This window comes from Oncorhynchus masou, chromosome 11 (genome assembly GCF_036934945.1).
Source record: "Oncorhynchus masou masou isolate Uvic2021 chromosome 11, UVic_Omas_1.1, whole genome shotgun sequence".
Taxonomy (NCBI): Eukaryota; Metazoa; Chordata; class Actinopteri; order Salmoniformes; family Salmonidae; genus Oncorhynchus; species Oncorhynchus masou.
Window position 1 is genome coordinate 19,725,371 of NC_088222.1, and position 20,545 is coordinate 19,745,915.

A 20,545-nucleotide genomic window follows, 5' to 3' on the forward strand; every position below is an offset into this window, starting at 1 on the left:
TGTTTTCCATGGACTTTAGTGTCCCAAAACTTTTTGGAGTTTGAGCTACAGGATGCAAATTTCTGTTTGAAAAAGTTAGCCTTTGCTTTCCTGACTGACTGCGTGTATTGGTTCCTGACTTCCCTGAACATTTGCATATCGCGGGGACTATTCGATGCTATTGCAGTCCGCCACAGGATGTTTTTGTGCTGGTCGAGGGCAGTCAGGTCTGGAGTGAACCAAGGGCTACATCTGTTCTCCCGCAGGGAGACGCCCCTCACTACCCCGATCTATCCCCTTCCTCAGGGAAACGTCCCTCACTACCCCTATCTCTTTGTCCGCCTAATCTACTGGCTTTACTTTCCCTTTACATCTTAAGCTGCACTGCAGTCCTCCTGGTCTGATCTGTTTGTGTTCTGGCCTACTCACACCATTGTCATCAAACAGTTTGGCTTCAGAGCAGGAGATCTGGCAACCAGGCTATTGTCACCCCTGATTTCACCCATTTGTTTTGTTCTACCTCAATCATGTATGAAATGCATGTATTGCTATGGTCAGCTCTCATCTGTCCAATCCTCTCAGACACTAAGCTGCTTTAAGGCTCCATCAGCTCCGTTACCTAGTGTAGTTAAGGTAGTGTTTAGGTCCTATTCTTCTGGTTAACTCTGCCCCTCAAGGCTGAGTTGATATTATTCCGTTCCTGTCGCAGCCTATAACAGACCACAGAGACACCATAGAGATATTGCTATGATCAAATCAAGCTTTGTAAACAGCTAATTTCAGGCATTGAATGCAACTCAATGTGATTAAAAAAAACATGATACAAAAGAATAGAAATAAAAACTGAACAACTAAAAAGCACACAAGGAAAAGCAAAACTCTACATTCTCATCCCTTGTTTACATTGGTTGACGGCTGTGATAAGATATGCAGCCGTACAGTGACTTGCAAAAGTATTCAACCCCCTTGGCGTTTTTCCTATTTTTGTTGCATTACAACCTGTAATTTAAATGGATTATTATTTGGATTTCATGCGATGGACATACAAAATAGTCCTAATTGTTGAAGTGAAACGGGGAAAAAAGACTTTAAAAAAAATCTAAAATAGTGGTGTGTGTGTGTATATGTATTCAACCCTTTGCTATGAAGCTCTAAATAAGATCTGGTGCAACCAATTACCTTCAGAAGTCACATTAGTTAGATTGCTCACAGGTGGACTTTATTTGTCACATGATCTCAGTATATATACACCTGTTACAAAAGGCCCCAGAGTCTGCAACACCACTAAGCAAGGGGCGCCACCAAGCAAGTTGCACCATGAAGACCAAGGAGCTCTCCAAACAGGTCAGAGACAAAGTTGTGGAGAAGTACAGATCATGGTTGGGTTATAAAAAAAATATCTGAAACTTTGAACATCCCACTGAGCACCACTTAAATCCATTATTTAAAAAATGGAAAGAATATGGCACCACAACAAACCTGCCAAGAGATGTCCGCCTACCAAAACTCACAGACCAGGCAAGGAGGGCATTAATCAGAGGCAACAAAGAGACCAACGATAACCCTGAAGGAGCTGCAAAGCTCCACAGCGGAGATTGGAGTATCTGTCCATAGGACCACTTTAAGCCGTACACTCCACAGAGCTGGGCTTTGGCCACAGAGCTGTGGCCAGAAAAAAAGTCTTCCAGAGATTTGAGACTGGGACGGAGGTTCACCTTCCAGCAGGACAATGACCCAAAGCATAGTGCTAAATCATCACTCGAGTGGTTTAAGGGGAAACATTTAAATGGCACGGAATGGCCTAGTCAGAGCCCAGACCTGTGGTATGACTTAAATATTGATGTACACCAGCGGAAGCCATCCAACTTGAAGGAGCTGGAGCAGTTTTGCCTTGAAGAATGGGCAAAAATCCCAGTGGCTAGATGTGCCAAGCTTATAGAGACATACCCCAAGAGACTTGTAGCTGTAATTGCAAAATGTGGCTCTACAAAGTATTGGCTTTGGGGGGAGTGAATAGTTATGCATGCTCAAGTTTTCAGTTTTTTTTTCTTTGTTTCACAAGAGAAAATATTTTAGCATCTTCAAAGTGGTAGGCATATTGTGTAAATCAAATGGTACAACCCCCCCCCCCCCCCCCCAAAATCCATTTTAATTCCAGGTTGTAAGGCAACAAAATAGGAAAAATGCCAAGGGGGGTGAATACTTTCGCACGCCACTATAGTTATGAATGACATTCTCCTCTCCACTGACTTCATGTGCCCTAGGGCATGTTGTCCTGTCCCCTATACTAATGCTACTGTCCTGTTGGTTGGAGAGACCGACACCTTTTGTCTGTTTGACACCAGCCTACCCTAGCCTGATCAGTACTGATGCCTTCTGTTCTGACCAGTTCGACATGATTTTGATTTTCTCTGTGTTCTCATGAGATCTGTTGACTTGAAAGCTACTGTAAACATCAGAAGAGACGCGAAAACATTGCCTAGAGTAAACCGAGAAAAACAAACTGCAATTTGTTTATTTTCAAGGGTTAGATTCATTGTCATTTAAATCCATATTTGAAGACTTTATTGTACAGAAGGCTGAATAGAGGTCTGCTGCTGATAGAGCACCTTGTTGGTACCTCAGACAAGACGCCTTTGTCACCATGGTGATGTGTCGCCAGGTCGCAAGGCTCCCATCCTGATCACCAAGGATATGGTGGAGAGCATGAAGGATGGCTCTGTGGTGGTGGACCTGGCTGCTGAGGCTGGAGGAAACATCGAGACCACGGTGCCTGGAGAACTGTCTGTACACAAGGTCAGATGGGCCTGTCCACAGTCGCTTATCATTATTACCTTCAATTTCATTATCACTGTTTTCCCTTGTGATGTTGTGGTGAACCCGGCTCCTTATTGTCAGTCATTTTGTTAGCTTCTGTGTTTGGTTTCCCTAGCACTGAAATCATACCACCAGGTCACCTTGTTGCAGTATTGTAATTCAGTCCTATTTTAACCGGTCAAAGTGAGAGTGCACAATTCTGGTCTTCAATAAAATAATGGCTTATGTGATTTGTTCTTAGGGTGTGACCCACATTGGCTTCACCGACCTTCCCAGCCGCCTGCCCACCCAGTCCAGCACCCTGTACTCAAACAACCTGACCAAACTCATCCGTGCCATCAGCCCTTCTACTGAGAACTTCAACTATGAGGTCAAGGAGAAGTTTAACTACGGAACCATGGACCATGTCATCAGAGGATCTGTTGTCATGCAGGTGAATCATCTGGGTTAAATGGGTTTGGTTTCCTTGGTTATCTGTTTTTAGATAAGACTGGTTAATTAGATAATGTTGACGCTATACTCTAGTTCTTACAGTTGACAAATTAAAATAGTCTTTGTTGGTTTGTTTGGTGATAATGAAGTGTTTTGATTGTGTTTGGTGAAAATGAAACTTTGATCTCAAATGTACATCCATGCATAGTTGACTTTTGTTTGTTTGGTGTTCTCTATGATTTCCACCTTTCTATCTGGTGCAGAATGGAACCAACCTCTTCCCAGCTCCTCTGCCCGATAACATCCCAGTGGCAGCCCCTCCCAAACCAAAGAGCAAGCAGGAGCTGGCTAAGGAGAAGGCTGCTGCCGTGTCCCCCTTCAAGGCTACCCTAACCACCGCTGGCATGTACACTGGAGGTGAGACACACCATTACTGACTGCCTAGACACTTCATTCATTTATACTTACAGTGCCTTTAGAAAGTATTCACACCCCTTGAATTGTTCCACATTTTGTTGTGTTACAGCCTGCATTTAAAATGGATTACATTTAGATGTTTTGGTCACTGGCCTACACACAATACCCAATAATGTCAAAGTGGGATTATGTTTTTCAAAATGTTTACAAATGTAAGGCTGATATGTCTTGAGTCAGTAAGTATTCAATACCTTTGTTAGGTCAAGCCTAAATAAGTTCAGGAGTTAACATTTGCTTAACAAGTCACACAATAAGTTACATGGACTCAATAATAGTGTTGAACACATATTTTAGAATGACTACCTATCCTCTGTACCCCACCCTTACAATTATCTATTTCAACCACGAACATCAGGGAGGTTTACTAATGCCTCGCAAAGGGCACCTATTGATAGATGGGTAAAAAATAAAAAGCAGACATTGAATATCTATTTGAGCATGTTGAAGTTATTAATAAAATTATGGATGGTGTATCAATATACCCAGTCACTACAAAGATGCAAGCATCCTTACTAACTCGGTTGCCGGAGAGGAAGGAAACAGCTTAGGGATTTAACCATTAGGCCAATGCAATGGTGACTTTAAAGCCGTTAGTTTAATGGCTGTGATAGTAAACTGTAGTTACTCCACAATACCAAGCTAACTGACAGAGTGAAAAGAAGGAAGCCTGTACAGAATACAAATATATTCCAAAACATGCATCCTGTTTGGCACTAAAGCCACTAAAGTAATACTGCAACAAAATGTGGCAAAGCAATTTAACTTATCCTGAATACAAAGTGTTATGTTTGGGGCAAATCCAATACAACACATTTACTGAGTTCCACACTCCATATTTAAGCATAGTGGTGGCTGCATCATGTTATGGATAAAGACTGCTTGTAATCATTAAGGACTGGGGAGTTTTTCAGGATAAAAATAAACGTAATGGAGCAAAGAACAGGCAAGATGCTAGAGGAAAACCTGGTTGTCTGCTTTCCACCAGACACCGGGAGATTAATTCACCTTTAAAGCAGGACAATAACCTTAGCACAAGGCCAATTCTACACTGGAATTGCTTACCAAGACGACAGTGAATGTTCCTTAGTGGCCGAGTTACAGATTTGACTTAAATCTGCTTGAACATCTATGGCAAAACTTGAAAATGGTTGTCTAGCATTGATCAACACCCAATTTGACAGAGCTTGAAGAATTTTGAAAATAATAATGGGAAAATATTGTACAATCCAAGGGTGCAAAGCTCTTAGAGACTTACCCAGAAAGACTCACAGCTGCCAACGATGTATTGACTCAGGGATGTGAATACTTACGTAAATTAAGTCAGTTGTTTACTTAATTATAATGTAAGGGGATTAAAATGGCTGACATCGCAGAAAGCAGAGGATGCAGAACAACCCTGGCTGTCAGGATAATGGCCCCTAAACTGAGCGGTGTCACGAGTTTCTCTGAGCTCCTATGGTGGTCTCGCTCTCCTCACAACGACCTGGGTTAACAGGACTATGGCGGGTGGGTTAAAAGCAGCCCGTTAATGTTTTATTACCACATTCATTACATTGTTACGTTTTCTACTAACACACGCACAAGTCTTTCTGCATATCTGACTTATGTGGGAAAGGTGAGCTGTGACCCCATTCTGAGAGCAGCAACAGTCGTGATCAGACATAAAAGCTACTCTGAACAGAAATCCCTGCAGATTATTTCTATTGGTTACAGACGAGGCAGGCAGGAACTGTCGTCTCTGTTCTGTTCTGGAATCACATCAAAGAGATCCAGAGAACATGTCCTCCTTCCCCAACAGTCAGATAAATCAGCCACAAACTGTGTTTACACCCTGAGATTAACAAACGGCACATTCATCTTCCTGTTCTTTCTTGAGTGAGTTTGCTCCGTATCTCCCTGCTGAAGCCAAGGAAGGTGCTGCTTGACCATCGTGATGTCCTGACCTCCGGATCCGCCATGCGAGAAGCCAGAGAGGAGGAGATCCCCTTTGAAATTAGGATTGGTCACCTAATTAGAGCTCAACCTTACATGCCCCCTCCCTCCCTGTCTCTCAGCTCAAACCACCCCCAGCAGCCCCTTAGTGCCAGGAAACTGGGACTAATAAAATGTGGGATGTCGAGCCCTCCCTCCGCCTGCTGTGTCTGTCTGAAGTAGTGCTGTAGCTGTTTCCCACAGACACTTGCTCTGGTAGTGGCGACTGGAGACAGCAGGCCTGTAAACCCCGTTCACACGTTCTTCCAAGCAGCTCGTTTTAGGTTGGCTGTGGTCGGCGCGTCGTGTACCACCACCATACTTGGGTTGCTGTCTAATTGCGCCTAGATAAATTGCTAACGGCAACGTCTGTCTCTTGTCCTCACTTAAGAAAATTAGTAGACATCAGAAAGAGTCAGCATTTCTACTCTGTCTAGTGTGCCTCATAGGACATGGCCTAATTCAATTCAACACCTTATGACGATCAATGATTATCATTTTATTTGTTTTGCATTTGAATTGTTAAAAAGCCCTTATCTATATTACATATGGACATTAGATGTCGCATGGGCTAGTGTAAAGTTATTTATTAACCCTTTGCCCCTCTCAGGTCTTGGCACCATGTTAGGCCTGGGCCTAGCTGCGCCCAATGCAGCCTTCAGTCAGATGGTGACCATCTTCGGCCTGGCTACCATTGTGGGCTACCACACGGTGTGGGGGGTGAGCCCAGCCCTTCACTCCCCACTCATGTCCGTCACCAACGCCATCTCTGGTGAGTGTTTATGAAGACTTCTATTAATGAAATGGACACAGTGCAAAGAAGACTACGTTTTATATTTTAGTAATTTAGCCAGAGCGACTTACAGTTAGGGCATTCATCTTAAAATGGCTAGGTGGGACAACAACATATCTGTCATAGAACAGTTTCTCCGTAGCTAGCCAGAGAAATGTTGAGCAACATTAGCCAAATCTGATCAAATAATTGAGTTAATGATGTGAAAATTAGTCAGACAGCTAACGTTAGCTAGCTAATGTTCGACAGCTAACGTTACAACATCAGATGAGCTAACATTAGTAACCTAACCACAACAAAAACAAAATCTTTGGGCTACACTGCACATTATTACATTGTACACTTTCTGCCTATGAACATCGGCTCTACAATGTGCCAGCAAAAGTGAGAAAGAGGGAAGTGTGCTGTGTTCCTTACACCTCTATAGTGGCATCCAGTTCAGCCAGGTCCAGCTCCAGCTACACTTGATCACTGAATCCACTTTTTTAATAAGCAACGCCTCATTTTCACCTCATTCTCTCATTCTGAAAATGAACCACATACGGTAGAGGAAAAACATTAGTTCGTAAGCTAGTTAACATTTCACACATATTGCCAGGGTCCAGTAAGAAACTAACGCGTTATAACTTGAGGAACGGTAAGGAGTCGTATACCAGTTAATACTATAGCAAATTGTTGAACTTGAACTTGACAGTAACACATGTTTTTTTACTCAGTGAAAGTTATTTTTGTGCACTTGTTCGATGTCTGTAGTGGCCACTATATAATAGTGCAAAAATAGAATGCCTGTTTGTTTCATTTAATTTCTACTTTAAGATGTTTTTCCCCCAAGTGCAATATTTGTGTGGTCACAAGCTTTCTATTATGAAGGATATCATGGCTAACTGCAATATTAGTGTATTGTTTTTTTCTCAAGACTTGAGTGTAATTTTGCAGTAAAGTCTAGGCTACAAATAATATTGGATGGCTTTCTTTATATTTTTTTAGCTGTGAGTTAGGTTCACATGAAGCACTTATTTTACACAGAGACTGATCATGTAGATCCTATTATTTGTTTAATTAGTTAACCTGCATTTCCCCCTAGCAGGAATTTCAGTGCAAACCAAAAAACAAGTGTCACCTTTTTGGGCCTTCCCCAGTTTGCATCCCTGGTTATGAGTTGCCCCTTAACCTCTTTCTCACCCTCCACAACTACTTCATTAACATGAGAGGGTGTGTGTCCGTTCGCAGCATGTTGATTATTCTTGACAAGGGCGGAAGTGACAAGCTGGCTGTGGTATCTGGGACTTCGTTAAGCATTTCCTCGTTCTTCCCTTCGGCGGTAGGACAGTCGGTCACGACCAGGGTCTGGGTCCAGGAACCAGGAAAGACTTGGTTGTTAATGAGCCCATGGTGGCCCAACATTAAAGACCCCTTCATGTCGCCACAGATGCCAACTTCAGAGAAGGCGTGATGGCGGCATCCAATGTAGCAATTATCTCCCTGGACCTACTGCACAGTTCCTGTCGACTGCTTTATTACGCCACACTCTGCATGTTATTGCTGGGAATTACCAGGGATCTCACGATAAGATAGTATTTTTAAAATTTTATTTCACCTTTATTTAACCAGGTAGTCCAGTTGAGAACAAGTTCTCATTTACAACTGCGACCTGGCCAAGATAATGCAAAGCAGTGCGACCAAAAACAACAGAATTACACATAAACAAACGTACAGTCAATAACACAATAGACAAATCTATGTACATTGTGTGCAAATGTAGGGAGGTAGGCAATGAATAGTCCATAGAGGCAAAATAATTACAATTTAGCATTAACACTGGAGTGATATGGAGATGATGTGCAAGTAGAGATACTGGGGTGCAAAAGAGCAAGAGGTTAACTTCTTGAAACTCCCCATCCCGGATCCGGGTTTGTGACTAATGCCTCAGGCTCATTAGCATAACGCAACGTTAACGATTTCTGAAAATCGCAAATAAAATGAAAATAATGCGTCTGCTCTCAAGCTTAGCCTTTTCTTAACAACACTGTCATCTCAGATTTTCAAAATATGCTTTTGAACCATAGAAATTGACTAATTTGTGTAAGAGTATGCAAAGCTAGCATATTATTTTGAGTAGCATTTGTGCAACATTTTCACAAAAACCAGATAACCAAATAAATAAAATCATTTACCTTTGAAGAGCTTCTGATGTTTTCAATGAGGAGACTCTCAGTTACATACCAAATGCGCAGTTTTTCCTGAAAGCGTCTGTGTGTAGGAGAAATGAAATATCCGTTTTCTACATTGCGTCTGGTGTTGCTATGGAACCGAAAATTCAGTCACCTACAACGTAAAACTTTTTCCGGATTAACTACATAATATCGACCGAAACATGGCAAACGTTGTTTGGAATCAATCCTCAAGGTGTTTTTTCACATATCTCTTCATTGATATGCAGTTCGTGGAAGCTTGACTCTGTATCGCATGGAAAAATACTGGCAGGTGACTTTTGGACCAATTTCGGCGCAGGACACCGGGCGGACACCTGGTAAATGTGGTCTCTTATGGTCAATCTTCCAATGATCTGCCCACAAATACGTCACAATGCTGCAGACACCTTGGGAAACGACAGAAAGGGTTGACTCACTCCTCTCGCATTCACAGCCATATAAGGAGACAATGGAAAACAGAGCCTCAAAAATCCTTGTCATTTCCTGGATGCCATCTCATCTTGGTTTTGCCTGAAGCTCACGTTCTAGGGCACGCACAGAGAATATCTTGGTATTTCTGGACACGTCAGTGTTTTCTTTCGAATGGTATCAATTATATGCATAGTCGAGCATCTTTTTGTGACAAAATATCTTGTTTAAAACGGGAACGTTTTTCATCCAAAAATGAAATAGCGCCCCCATAGATGTAAGAGGTTAAGTAACAATATGGGGGTGAGGTAGTTGGTGTGCTATTTACAGATTGGCTGGGTACAGGTACAGTGATCGGTAAGCTGCTCTGACAGCTGATGCTTAAAGTTAGAGGGAGATAAGGCTTCAGTGATTTGTGCAATTTGTTCCAGTCATTGGCAGTAGAGAACTGGAAGGAAATGCGGCCAAAGGAAGTTTTGGCTTTGGGGATGACCAGTGAAATATACCTGCTGGAGCGCGTGCTATGGGTGGGTGTTGCTATGGTCACTAGTGAGCTGAGATAAGGCGGGGCTTTACCTAGCAAAGACTTGTAGATGACCTGGAGCCAATGGGCTTGGTGATGAATATGAATAGAGGGCCAGCCAACGAGAGCCTACAGGTCACAGTGGTGGGTAGTATATGGGGCTTTGGTAACAAAACGGATGGCACTGTGACAGACTGCATCCAATTTGCTGAGTAGTGTTGGAGGCTATTTTGTAAATGACATTGTCGAAGTCAAGGATCGGTAGGATAGTCAGTTTTACGAGGCAATGTTTGGCATGAGTGAATGAGGCTTTGTTGCGAAATAGGAAGCCGATTCTAGATTTAATTTTGGATTGGAGATGCTTAATGTGAGTCTGGAAGGGGAGATTACAGTCTAACCAGACACCTAGGTATTTGTAGTTGTCCACATATTCTAGGTCAGAACCATCCAGAGTAGTGATGCTGGTCGGGCGGGAGGGTGCGGGCAGCGATCGGCTGAAGAGCATGCACTTAGTTTTACTAGCATTTAAAAGCCTACTACTTTACTCATAACATTACTATAGCATTTCCTTGATTCCCTGGTAGGGAAGAGTGGGGGGAATTGTTTGAAAGTTGCATGCTCACTATTAGTAAGGGGAGACCGGGAGGAATTGTAAGTCTTTATGGGGAAAACAGTGGGGAAAACAATTTGTCCAACACGTTGTAGCAAACAGAAACATAGCATCACTTAATGCCCCCTAACTGAATCAAACAGCCCTGAGGCTGATTCGAGCTTCAGGCTGCCACTCACACAGAGAGAACACCCACACAGATAATGCTGCCAACAACTACAATTGTACCGCTTATGCAACTTATGGTAGCCTAACGCCCTCACTACACCAACAGTGACACGTCAAAGGATGCTGAAAGGACAGTGACCTTAATACCAGCTCGCTCAATGTAGGAGAGTGCACTTTTAGTGAGACACATAGGGCTGCTAGAAAGACATCAGTCACACACAGCATGAGGTTTAAGGATAAGCAGTCATTCACTCACATAAAAGGCCAGTAGGTCCCAATCCTAAGAATACAAAAACACAACCATTAGGCTAAGCATTTCCCAATCAAAATGGACAACTATTACTTCCCCTTGCAAAAAACATATTAATGTTCAGCACGCAAAGTAACCGGTGATCTAAAGTTTAATTTAAATGCAACAATGTTTCACACACAAGTTATTTTCAAAGAGATGGCTAACAACAGCAACCAAGCTGCAATAAACAGTTTTCCTCATCAGATGATGATCATTTGAAACTGCAAACTAAGCTAAAACAAATGCTAGCTAGACCGTGAGAACTACTGCTCACTATTGTGCAGTGACCTGTTGGCCTTGGAGAAGGCAGAAGGTTTTTGTAAAAACGGTGCCACCCATTACAAGTCAAAATGGGATTGGTTGATTCTGCTGTCACTCCAAAATTTGGCCCAAGTACAGTTCAATGGCAGATGGCCTAGTCAATGGCTGATTTAGCTAGCTTGATTTATCTCCCCAGAGACCACCAAAACAAATCCTGATTTTGATATTTTTTTCTCCAGTGTTAGTTATCCCTTTCCAACAAAAACTGAAGGGATTAAAGCAGAACATCATTGAAATTATTATTATTATTGTATTATTTTATAAATCCTTAGCTCTTCCCTGATGGGCTAGAAGGCCCTTGTTGTTCCCCACTGTGTTTGGGTTAGTAACAACTTGTAAAGTGGCTCTATTTGCCCTCAGCATGCATTTTCTTCACCATTCTGAATGTCTAAAGTATCCATATGTTCTCCTGAAATATGAACACAGAAATACTGGACATTTTGAACTCTTATGGTGGTGACTTGACAAAATTACAATCATGGTCTTGAATTGGACTCGCAATTTTCTGGTCTTGACTCTGTCTGACTCCTCGTCCCCCTCTCGGTCTTGACTCTGACTCGATTCGGTCTTGAATCGGTTTAGGTGGTCTCGAACACAACACTGATGCCTGCTGAGAGAGACGAGAGAGCATGAGAACTAGTTTTGATAAGTCGGGGAAATAAAAGTGCTGAAAACATGTTGGCTAACTATTTTAAAAAGGAGAACAAGTTATACGATGAAAAATATCAGCATTTTGGCACAGCCGACTACTGCTAGGTAGGCTACCTAATTTAGGGATGACTAAAAGGAGTCAAATACGCTATATTGTTGAAAAATAATATTGCAATATGTAGCTATGATTTTTTTCTTCCTCCCATCACTACTACACACACACCCTCCCCACCCTAGTCAGTCTCTATCCTAACACACTCTTGGGTGTGTTCCCCGCATATTTGGCATTACCTAAACAATGCCTTTTATTTTGGTCATGCAAAGAAGTGGAAACTTTGAAGCCATTGGAATTCTTATTGTTGTGCCAAATGTAAAAAAGTTAAAAGAGCCCGAGACGTTAGTGAAGTATAATGGAATTTGGAATTTCTTATTCTCATGAGGGAAAGAGAAGTGGGTGTCACTCCGTCTAGAGCATTGGGTTACTTTTGATAGGGAACCTTTGGTTTTGCCCAATGGCAGTAATGGCGCCACCTTCCAGTCTCTTGACAGTCTCTTTAATCTACCTGAAACTATTGACTCACAATTGGAAAAAGTCTGTCCTTTCTGAAGTCTGCTCTAGGTGACATGTTATGCACCTCCCATGGGACCTCATCTCTATTGTGTGTGGGTTTATGTGATCAACATAGATATCACTGGCTGACTATCTAAGAGCTGTCTTGATAAGTCAGCAGGAGGTAGGTGGTATTGGTGTCTATTTGGTCAGGTAGCCTATGTCTGTGATCTCAAGGGCCTGATTATGACGCCCCTTCCAAATGTAACCTCACATTGAGGGTGGAGTAAATCACCCTCTTTTTCAAGGGAGGGAAATTTTCGGTGGGTATCTGATGGCATAAAGGTTTCAAAGTTCACCTTGTAGGCGACGTGTCTAGGATAATGTGAGTGAACAGCATGTCTCGCTTTTTGAGTGTGTAAATAGGTTAGACAATTCTAATTGCCTGCTGTATGCATTTCCTGTGACACTGAGGTAGTGTGCAATGCACCTTTTAATTCAACCCCTGGTCTGTCTGTCTGTGACTAATTGTTACTGTGTAGTTCCAGAAAAGGACAGTCAGGAAAATCTCACCCAGTCATTCAGAAACACAAAACGCATGACTGTGAGCCTGTTGGCTCGGTCTGACGAGTCTGTTGGCTCGGTCTCTGACGAGCCTGTTGGCTCGGTCTCTGTTGGCTCGGTCTCTGACGAGCCTGTTGGCTCGGTCTCTGTTGGCTCGGTCTCTGTTGGCTCGGTCTCTGTTGGCTCGGTCTCTGTTGGCTCGGTCTCTGCTGGCTCGGTCTCTGACGAGCCTGCTGGCTCGGTCTCTGACGAGCCTGTTGTGGTGTTCACTACAGTATAGCAGGCATTATTTGTAAGTCAATATAGGGCTGATAGTGATCAGGATTCCCTCTGTGCTCTGACAATTTCCACATTAAGCTGTACAGCTGTGCTCTAATGTGTAAAACATACTTGTCTTCACAGCACTTCAAATGTTATTAAGCTGTTTTTGTCTGACAAGGCAATTGGGTACATACAGTTGAAGTCGGAAGTTTACATACACTTAGGTTGGAGTCATTAACTCGTTTTTCAACCATGCCACAAATTTCTTGTTAAACAATCTATAGTTTTGGCAGGTCAGTTAGGACATCTACTTTGTGTATGATACAAGTAATTTTCCCAACAATTGTTTACAGACAGATTATTTCACTTATAATTCACTATCACAATTCCAGTGGGTCAGCAGTTTACATACACTAAGTTGACTGTGCCTTTAAACAGCTTTGAAAATTCCAACAAATTATGTCATGGCTTTAGAAGCTTCTGATAGGCTAATTGACATAATTTGAGTCAATTGGAGGTGTACCTGTGGATGTATTTCAAGGCCTACCTTCAAACTCAGTGCCTCTTTGCTTGACATCATGGGAAAATAAAAGATTTCAGCCAAGACCCCAGACATTTTTATGTAGACGTCCACAAGTCCGGTTCCTTGGGAGCAATGCCTGAAGGTACCAAGTTCATCTGTACAAATAATAGTATGCAAGTATAAACACCATGGGACCACGCAGCCGTCATACTGCTCAGGAAGGAGACGCTTTCTGTATCCTAGAGATGAGCATACTTTGGTACGAAAGGTGCAAATCTGTCACAGAACAACGAAGGACCTTGTGAAGATGCTATAGGAAACAGGTACAAAAGTATCTATATCCACAGTAAAACAAGTCCTATATCGACATAACCTGAAAGGCCGCTCAGCAAGGAAGAAGTCACTGCTCCAAAACCACCATAAAGTCAGACTACAATATGCAACTGCACATGGGGACAAAGATTGTACTTTTTGGAGAAATGTCCTCTGGTCTGATGAAACAAAAATAGAACTGTTTGGTCATAATGACCATCGTTATATTTGGAGGGAAAGGGGGAGGCTTGCAAGCCAAAGAACACCATCCCAACCGTGAAGCACGGGGGTGGCAGCATGATTTTGTGGGGGTGCTTTGCTGCAGTAGAGAATGGTGAACTTCACAAAATAAATGGCATCATGAGGAGGAAAATGATGTGGATATATTGAAGCAACATCTCAAGACATCAGTCAGGAAGTTAAAGCTTGGTCGTAAATGGGTTTTCCAAATGGACAATGTCCCCAAGCATACTTCCAAAGTTGTGGCAAAATGGCTTAAGGACAACAAAGTCAAGGTATTAGAGTGGCCATCACAAAGCCCTGACTTCAATCCTATAGACAATTTGTGGGTATAACTGAAAAAGTGTGTGTGAGCAAGGAGGCCTACAAACCTGACTCCGTTACACCAGCTCTGTCAAGAGGAATGGGCCAAAATTCATCCAACTTATTGTGGGAAGCTTGTGGAAGGCTACCCGAACAGTTTGACCCAAGTTAAACAATTTAAAGGCAATACACTCAATTAGTATTTGGTAGCATGTAAACGTCTGACCCACTGGGAATGTGATGAAAGTAATAAAAGCTTAAATGAATCATTTACTATTATTCTGACATTTTCACATTCTTAAAATAAAGGGGTGATCCTAACTGGCCTAAGACAGGGAATTTAGACTCAAATTAAATGTCAGGAATTCTGAAACTCAAATTGTTTAAATGTATTTGTCTATGTAAACTGTAATCAATAATTGTTTGTACTGTTATTTTGCCATCAGTTCAACATATGTGGGTCTAAGGCTGTTTACACAGATAGCCCAATTCTGAACCTCCTTTTTTTTGCCAATTGTGCAAAAGATCAGAATGGAATGGGTTGCCATGTGATCTAAGCTTTTTTTCTTCTTTTTTTCCCAGGTCTGACAGCTGTGGGCGGTCTGTCTCTCATGGGGGGTGGCTACGCCCCCTCCTCCTCTGCCGAGACCCTGGCTGTCGCGGCTGCCTTCATTTCCTCAGTCAACATCGCTGGTGAGTGACTCTTTGGACTAAACCAGACAGTAACTATGAAAACAGACAGTGAATGGCGCAGACAAACTGAGCTTCAATTACCTCAACATTGTATCCCCTTCGCCCCCATATATAAGATCTTCGAATACGTTAGAGACAAGGATATCAGACCCTTTAGAGACATTTTATTTCATTTGACTATCTATTAAAAAAACTGGTAGAGCATCGTGGCAGTTGAAGTAAGGCTATTGCTCCACTGTGCCCTCTTCCTAACTTGTGACCGTTAACCTCTCTGGGATCGTTCGGGACGCTAGCGTCCCACCTCACCAACAGCCAGTGAAATTGCAGGACGCCAAATTCAATTTTTTAAATTCAGAATTAAAATTCCTCAACCATACAAGTATTTTACACCATTTTAAAGATACACTTCTCGTTAATCCAACCACAGTGTCCGATTTCAAAAAGGCTTTTCGGTGAAAGCAGAACATATCATTATGTTAGGTCAGCAACTATTCACAGAAAGCATTCAGCCATTTTCCAACAAAAGAGAGGTCACAAAAAGCAGAAATATAGATACAATTAATCACTAACCTTTGACGATATTCATCAGATGACACTCCCAGGACTCAATGTTACACAATACATGTATGTTTTGTTCGATCAAGTTCATATTTATATCCAAAAACCGCCATGTTCAGAAATGCCTACAAAACATCCGGATAAATTGCAGAGAGCCACATCAAATAACAGAAATAATCATCATAAACTTTGATGAAAGATGCATGTTTTAACATAGAATTAAAGATAAACTTGTTGTTAATGCAACCGCTGTGTCAGATTTCAAAAAAGCTTTATGGCAAAAGCACAATATTCAATAATCTGAGAACAGGTTCAGCCACAAAAGCAAGCCATACAGTTACCCGCCAAATGTGGAGTCAACAAAAGTCATAAATAGCATTATAAATCTTCACTTACCTTTGCTGATCTTCGTCAGAATGCACTCCCAGGACTCCCACAAGAAATGTTTGTTTTGTTCGATTACGTCCATATTTATGTCCAAATACCTCTGTTTTGTTTGTGCGTTTGGTTTACTTTTCCAAAGACACAATGCGCGAGCGCAAAATCCAGACACAAATTCAAGAGTTCCATTACAGTTTGTAGAAACATGTCAAACGATGTTAACAATCAATCCTTAGGGTATTTTTGTAGTAAATCTTCAATAAGCGTATTCTTTTTCGAAAACCTTCCACAATAGAAGCCTCAAACAACTTTCTAAAGACTGTTGACATCTGGCCCCATAGACACAGCATATTGGATAGGCAATCACTTAAATGAAAGTACAAACCGCAGATTTCTAACTTCCTGGTTGGATTTGTCTCAGGTTTTCACCTGCTATATGAGTTCTGTTATACTCACAGACATCATTCAAACTGTTTTAGAAACTTCAGTGTTTTCTATCCAATACTACTAATAATATGCATATATTAGCATCTAGGATAGAGTAGCAGGCAGTTTACTCTGGGCACCTTATTCATCCAAGCTGCTCAATACTGCCCCCTGTCACCAAGAAGTTAATTGGTTCAGGTGAGAGCACACGCTCCCTGACTCACTTCAGGTGGGAAATAAGGAATTCCACACCTGAACTGGAAATTACGGAGTTATCGTCAAAAGAGCACCGGACATGCTATAAACCAGGCTTAGTCTGGCTCTGCTGAGAAGAAATGAGGGAATGTCACTAACGGTAGTTTCAGAAAAGTCTGTCGCATGATTCTAGACAGCCACAAAGGCAAAAGCTGCAGAGGTCCAAAGGTCTCAGTGTGTGCAAGGGCCCTCTGATAGGTCAGATTACTTAGCAGGGTCAAAGGTCATGGCAGGGATTTAAAGCCCTGTTACAGGGGCATTATGGCAGATTTTTGCCATTTGCTGTAATAACCAGTTAATAACTCTCAGATCTCTTTTGTGCATGTGTTCCAGCGTGCTTGAAGTCCACCTGTATGTATGTATGTATGTATGTATGTGTATGTATGTATGTATGTATGTATTTTATTTAAAGAGCAGATGTTTAATTTCAGTTTAATGGTCCAGTTGGTTTTCATTCCACACGCAACATTTCTTAGTGGTCTCCCGCGCCACCCATAAACCCTAACTAACATCAAAACTGACATTCCACCGTCTGTTTTCCTACCCCTTCAAGTTTTATATTGTCAAGTGAATACACAAAAAATGACCCTCCAATATTAGTTTCCATAAACTAGCTCTGAAATTTATAGACTACCTGGTCCTTATACGACAAGGGTCGAGGAATAGTTTTTTTCTTCCTCTGGCTCTAGCCAGTCTTTTGTATTTCCATTTGTTTTTATAGTGGGAGCATGGAAAAATCCTGCGCTTGCTTTTCTTAAATACCTGCCCTTTTCATTCTTGAATCTGAATGTATTGACTCTAAGCCTTAGTCTGAATTTATTTTATTTTATTATTCGTGTGTTTAAGTGATTGAGGTCTGGGCTGGGCTAAAATTAGCCCATACAGCTGAAGTGGACAGATGTTAGCCAGTGTATAACCTGTCTGGGTGTAGTGGGGTTGAAGAGAACTCAGAGGAACGTAACGTGATCCGCCCCAACAGAATGAAGTGTTCCATCTGGTCGTTTATATCGGGAGAGACCCCACCAAGAAAACCCCTGACCACTACATTTAACCTTTTGTGTGCAGTTTTAATGACTTACTCAATTAAGAGTGCAATAAATAATATTTGAAATATTCCGGTCTTCACCCTGTTATGCCTAAAGCATTCAAGTAAAATTTTATTTGTCACGTTCTTCGTAAACTACAGGTGTCGACTAACAGTGAAATGCTTATTTATTTATTTATTATTATTATTTTATTTTACCTTTATTTTACTAGGCAAGTCAGTTAAGAACAAATTCTTATTTTCAATGACGGCCTCGGAACAGTGGTACTAACTGCCTGTTCAGGGGCAGAACGATAGATTTGTACCATGTCAGCTCGGGGATTCAAACTTGCAACCTTTCGGTTACTAGTCCAACGCTCTAACCCTGCCGCCTTTCCCAAAAATAGAGAGAAATAATAAAAAAGTAGAACACGTAGTAGTACATACACAATGAGTACCGATAACTTGGTTATATACACAGGTTATTGTGCAGGGGTACGAGGTATTTGAGGTAGATAGGTAGATATGTATGTTCACTGAGTGGACAAAAGTGCACCGGTTTAAATTTGTCAAGTACTGCAACGCTGCTGGGTTTTTCACACAACAGTTTTCTGTGTGAATCAAGAATGGTCCACCATCCAATCGACATCCAGCTAACTTGACACGGGAAGCATTGGGAGTCAACATGGGCCAGCATCCCTGTGGAACACTTTTGACACCTTGTAGAGTCCATGCCCCGATGAATTGAGGCTGTTCTGAGGGCAAAAGGAGGGTGCGCAGAAAAGAGTCAATGCAGATAGTCCGGGTAGCTATTTGGTTAACTAACCATTTAGAAGTCTTATGGCTTGGGGTAGTGCTGTTAAGGGTCCTGCTTGTTCTAGACTTGGTGCATCGGTGCCGTGCGGCAGCAGATTACAGTCTATGACTTGGGTAGCTGGAGTCTTTGAACATTTTTAGGGCCTTCCTCTGACACTGCGTGGTATAGAGGTCCTGGATGGCAGGGAGTTCGTACCCACTACCCGCTGTAATGCCTTGTGGTCAGATGCCAAGTGGTTGCAAAGAGAGCATGTGCAAACTGTTGTCTACCAGGTTGAGTTTGACGGGGTTTGTTCTCTTTCTCTCTCAGGTGGTTTCCTGGTCACCAAGAAGATGTTGGACATGTTCAAGCGTCCCACTGACCCTCCAGAATACAACTATCTCTACTTACTGCCCACCGGGGTGTTCGTTGGGGGTTATGGAGTTGCCATGCAGGCTGGCTACAACATTGAACAGGTGAGCATCACCTAACCCCCAAACCAGTGGCGGGGTTAGTAGTTGTGTTCAGTAGGTTGTTAAAGCTGCAATATGTAACTTTCTGGGCGACCTGACGAAATAAACATAGAAATGTGTGTTATAGATCTGTCATTTTTATTGAAAGCAAGTCTAAGAAGCAGTATATCTGTTCTTTGTGCGCTATTTCTAAGCTTCCGGTTCTAACATTTCTGCATAGTACACCTTTAAATAGGCAGAAAACTAGAGTTAAACAGGCATGCATTACCTAGACTTGTCCTATTTAGAATTGCAAAATACTTGTTGCTATAGTATAGTGTGCCCTCCTGAACATGCAGCTGTGTGTTTATCCCTTTCTCTGTAGATGATGTACCTGGGCTCTGGTATGTGCTGTGTGGGAGCCCTGGCTGGTCTGTCTAACCAGTCCACTGCCCGTCTGGGTAATGCCCTGGGTATGATGGGGGTGGCGGGGGGCATCGCTGCCACCCTGGGCTTCCTGAAGCCCACCCCGGAACTCCTGGCACAGATGAGTGCTGCCATGGCTGTGGGTGGCACCGCTGGTAAGTTTGTGGCAGTAAATGAAATTTGTCTGCCATTTGTAAGTTCTGTCTGAACATATTGTCTAACAGCAGGTGGCGGTCTGTAGTCCTCATGTGGTGGTCTGCTTCCAACTGCTGTACTACAGTGGTGCCAAGGTAATGGTCACCATTATGTCTGAATCACCAGTATTACCCAGCAGACTTCTGGAGCTCTGCGTCCATCTTCATGGTAAATTTTTCCTGGAATCAAGCTGGAACCTAGACTAAACCATCGATTCAGACCCTAGCCCTGTTCCAGATGCTCCTGTTAACCCCTCCCATGTCTACAGGGCTACAAGAAGAACACACACACACACACACACACACACACACAAACAAGGAATTTCCCCCAAACAACCCTCATCAGTAACACCTGTGCCTCAGGATGACCCATTTCCCAGCAATCCTTTAGTGTGTGTTGGCTCGTGTGATTGCATGTGTTCAGGGTTTCCTTTAGCCGATAAATAAAATTGTTGCTGGCCAAATTGTCCGGGAGAAGAAAAATGCATTGCAAAATAATGCTTTTTATTCATTGATGGAAATACCAGTCGATTTTCTCCAACTTCAAAGGTAAATATGCTTCATAGGATAATAAATCCTCAAGATGCTTAGTGTTGGATGTTTCTATTTTTACTCCACATAAAGGACAGCTAAGTGTACCCCGACTGGGCAAAGATTGAGTTGATTATCCACATTTCTATTGTGCCTGCTGAGAGGGGATTCTTTCTCTGAAACAGAGTAAAGATGACCTCCAGATTGTTCCTTATTGAGGGACAACGTAATGAGGCTGATGTGCATCGCAAGTTGATCCAGGGAGTTGGGACAGTTTTGACTTAAATTTGAGCTGGCCAAGCAAGGTCTGCCGCAAATGCAAGTAAATTAGAGGCAAATTATTGTGTTCATCAGGCCCGGTCCTAACGATTTGCTGCTGCGTGAGGCAAGATCAACATAAG

The 20,545-nt window shown here is 42.3% G+C and overlaps 1 protein-coding gene across 1 annotated transcript in view; it reads left to right on the forward strand.

Moving 5' to 3' along the window:
• The window catches only part of nnt (nicotinamide nucleotide transhydrogenase), a 62,343-nt gene that overhangs the window by 14,407 nt on the left and 27,391 nt on the right, over positions 1 to 20,545 (forward strand). The window contains exons 7-13 of the mRNA XM_064977727.1: positions 2,642 to 2,775; positions 3,038 to 3,229; positions 3,492 to 3,645; positions 6,287 to 6,448; positions 14,991 to 15,101; positions 18,872 to 19,017; positions 19,379 to 19,574. Of these exons, the coding sequence (XP_064833799.1) occupies positions 2,642 to 2,775; positions 3,038 to 3,229; positions 3,492 to 3,645; positions 6,287 to 6,448; positions 14,991 to 15,101; positions 18,872 to 19,017; positions 19,379 to 19,574 (1,095 nt within the window). The remainder of the gene's footprint in view (positions 1 to 2,641; positions 2,776 to 3,037; positions 3,230 to 3,491; positions 3,646 to 6,286; positions 6,449 to 14,990; positions 15,102 to 18,871; positions 19,018 to 19,378; positions 19,575 to 20,545) is intronic.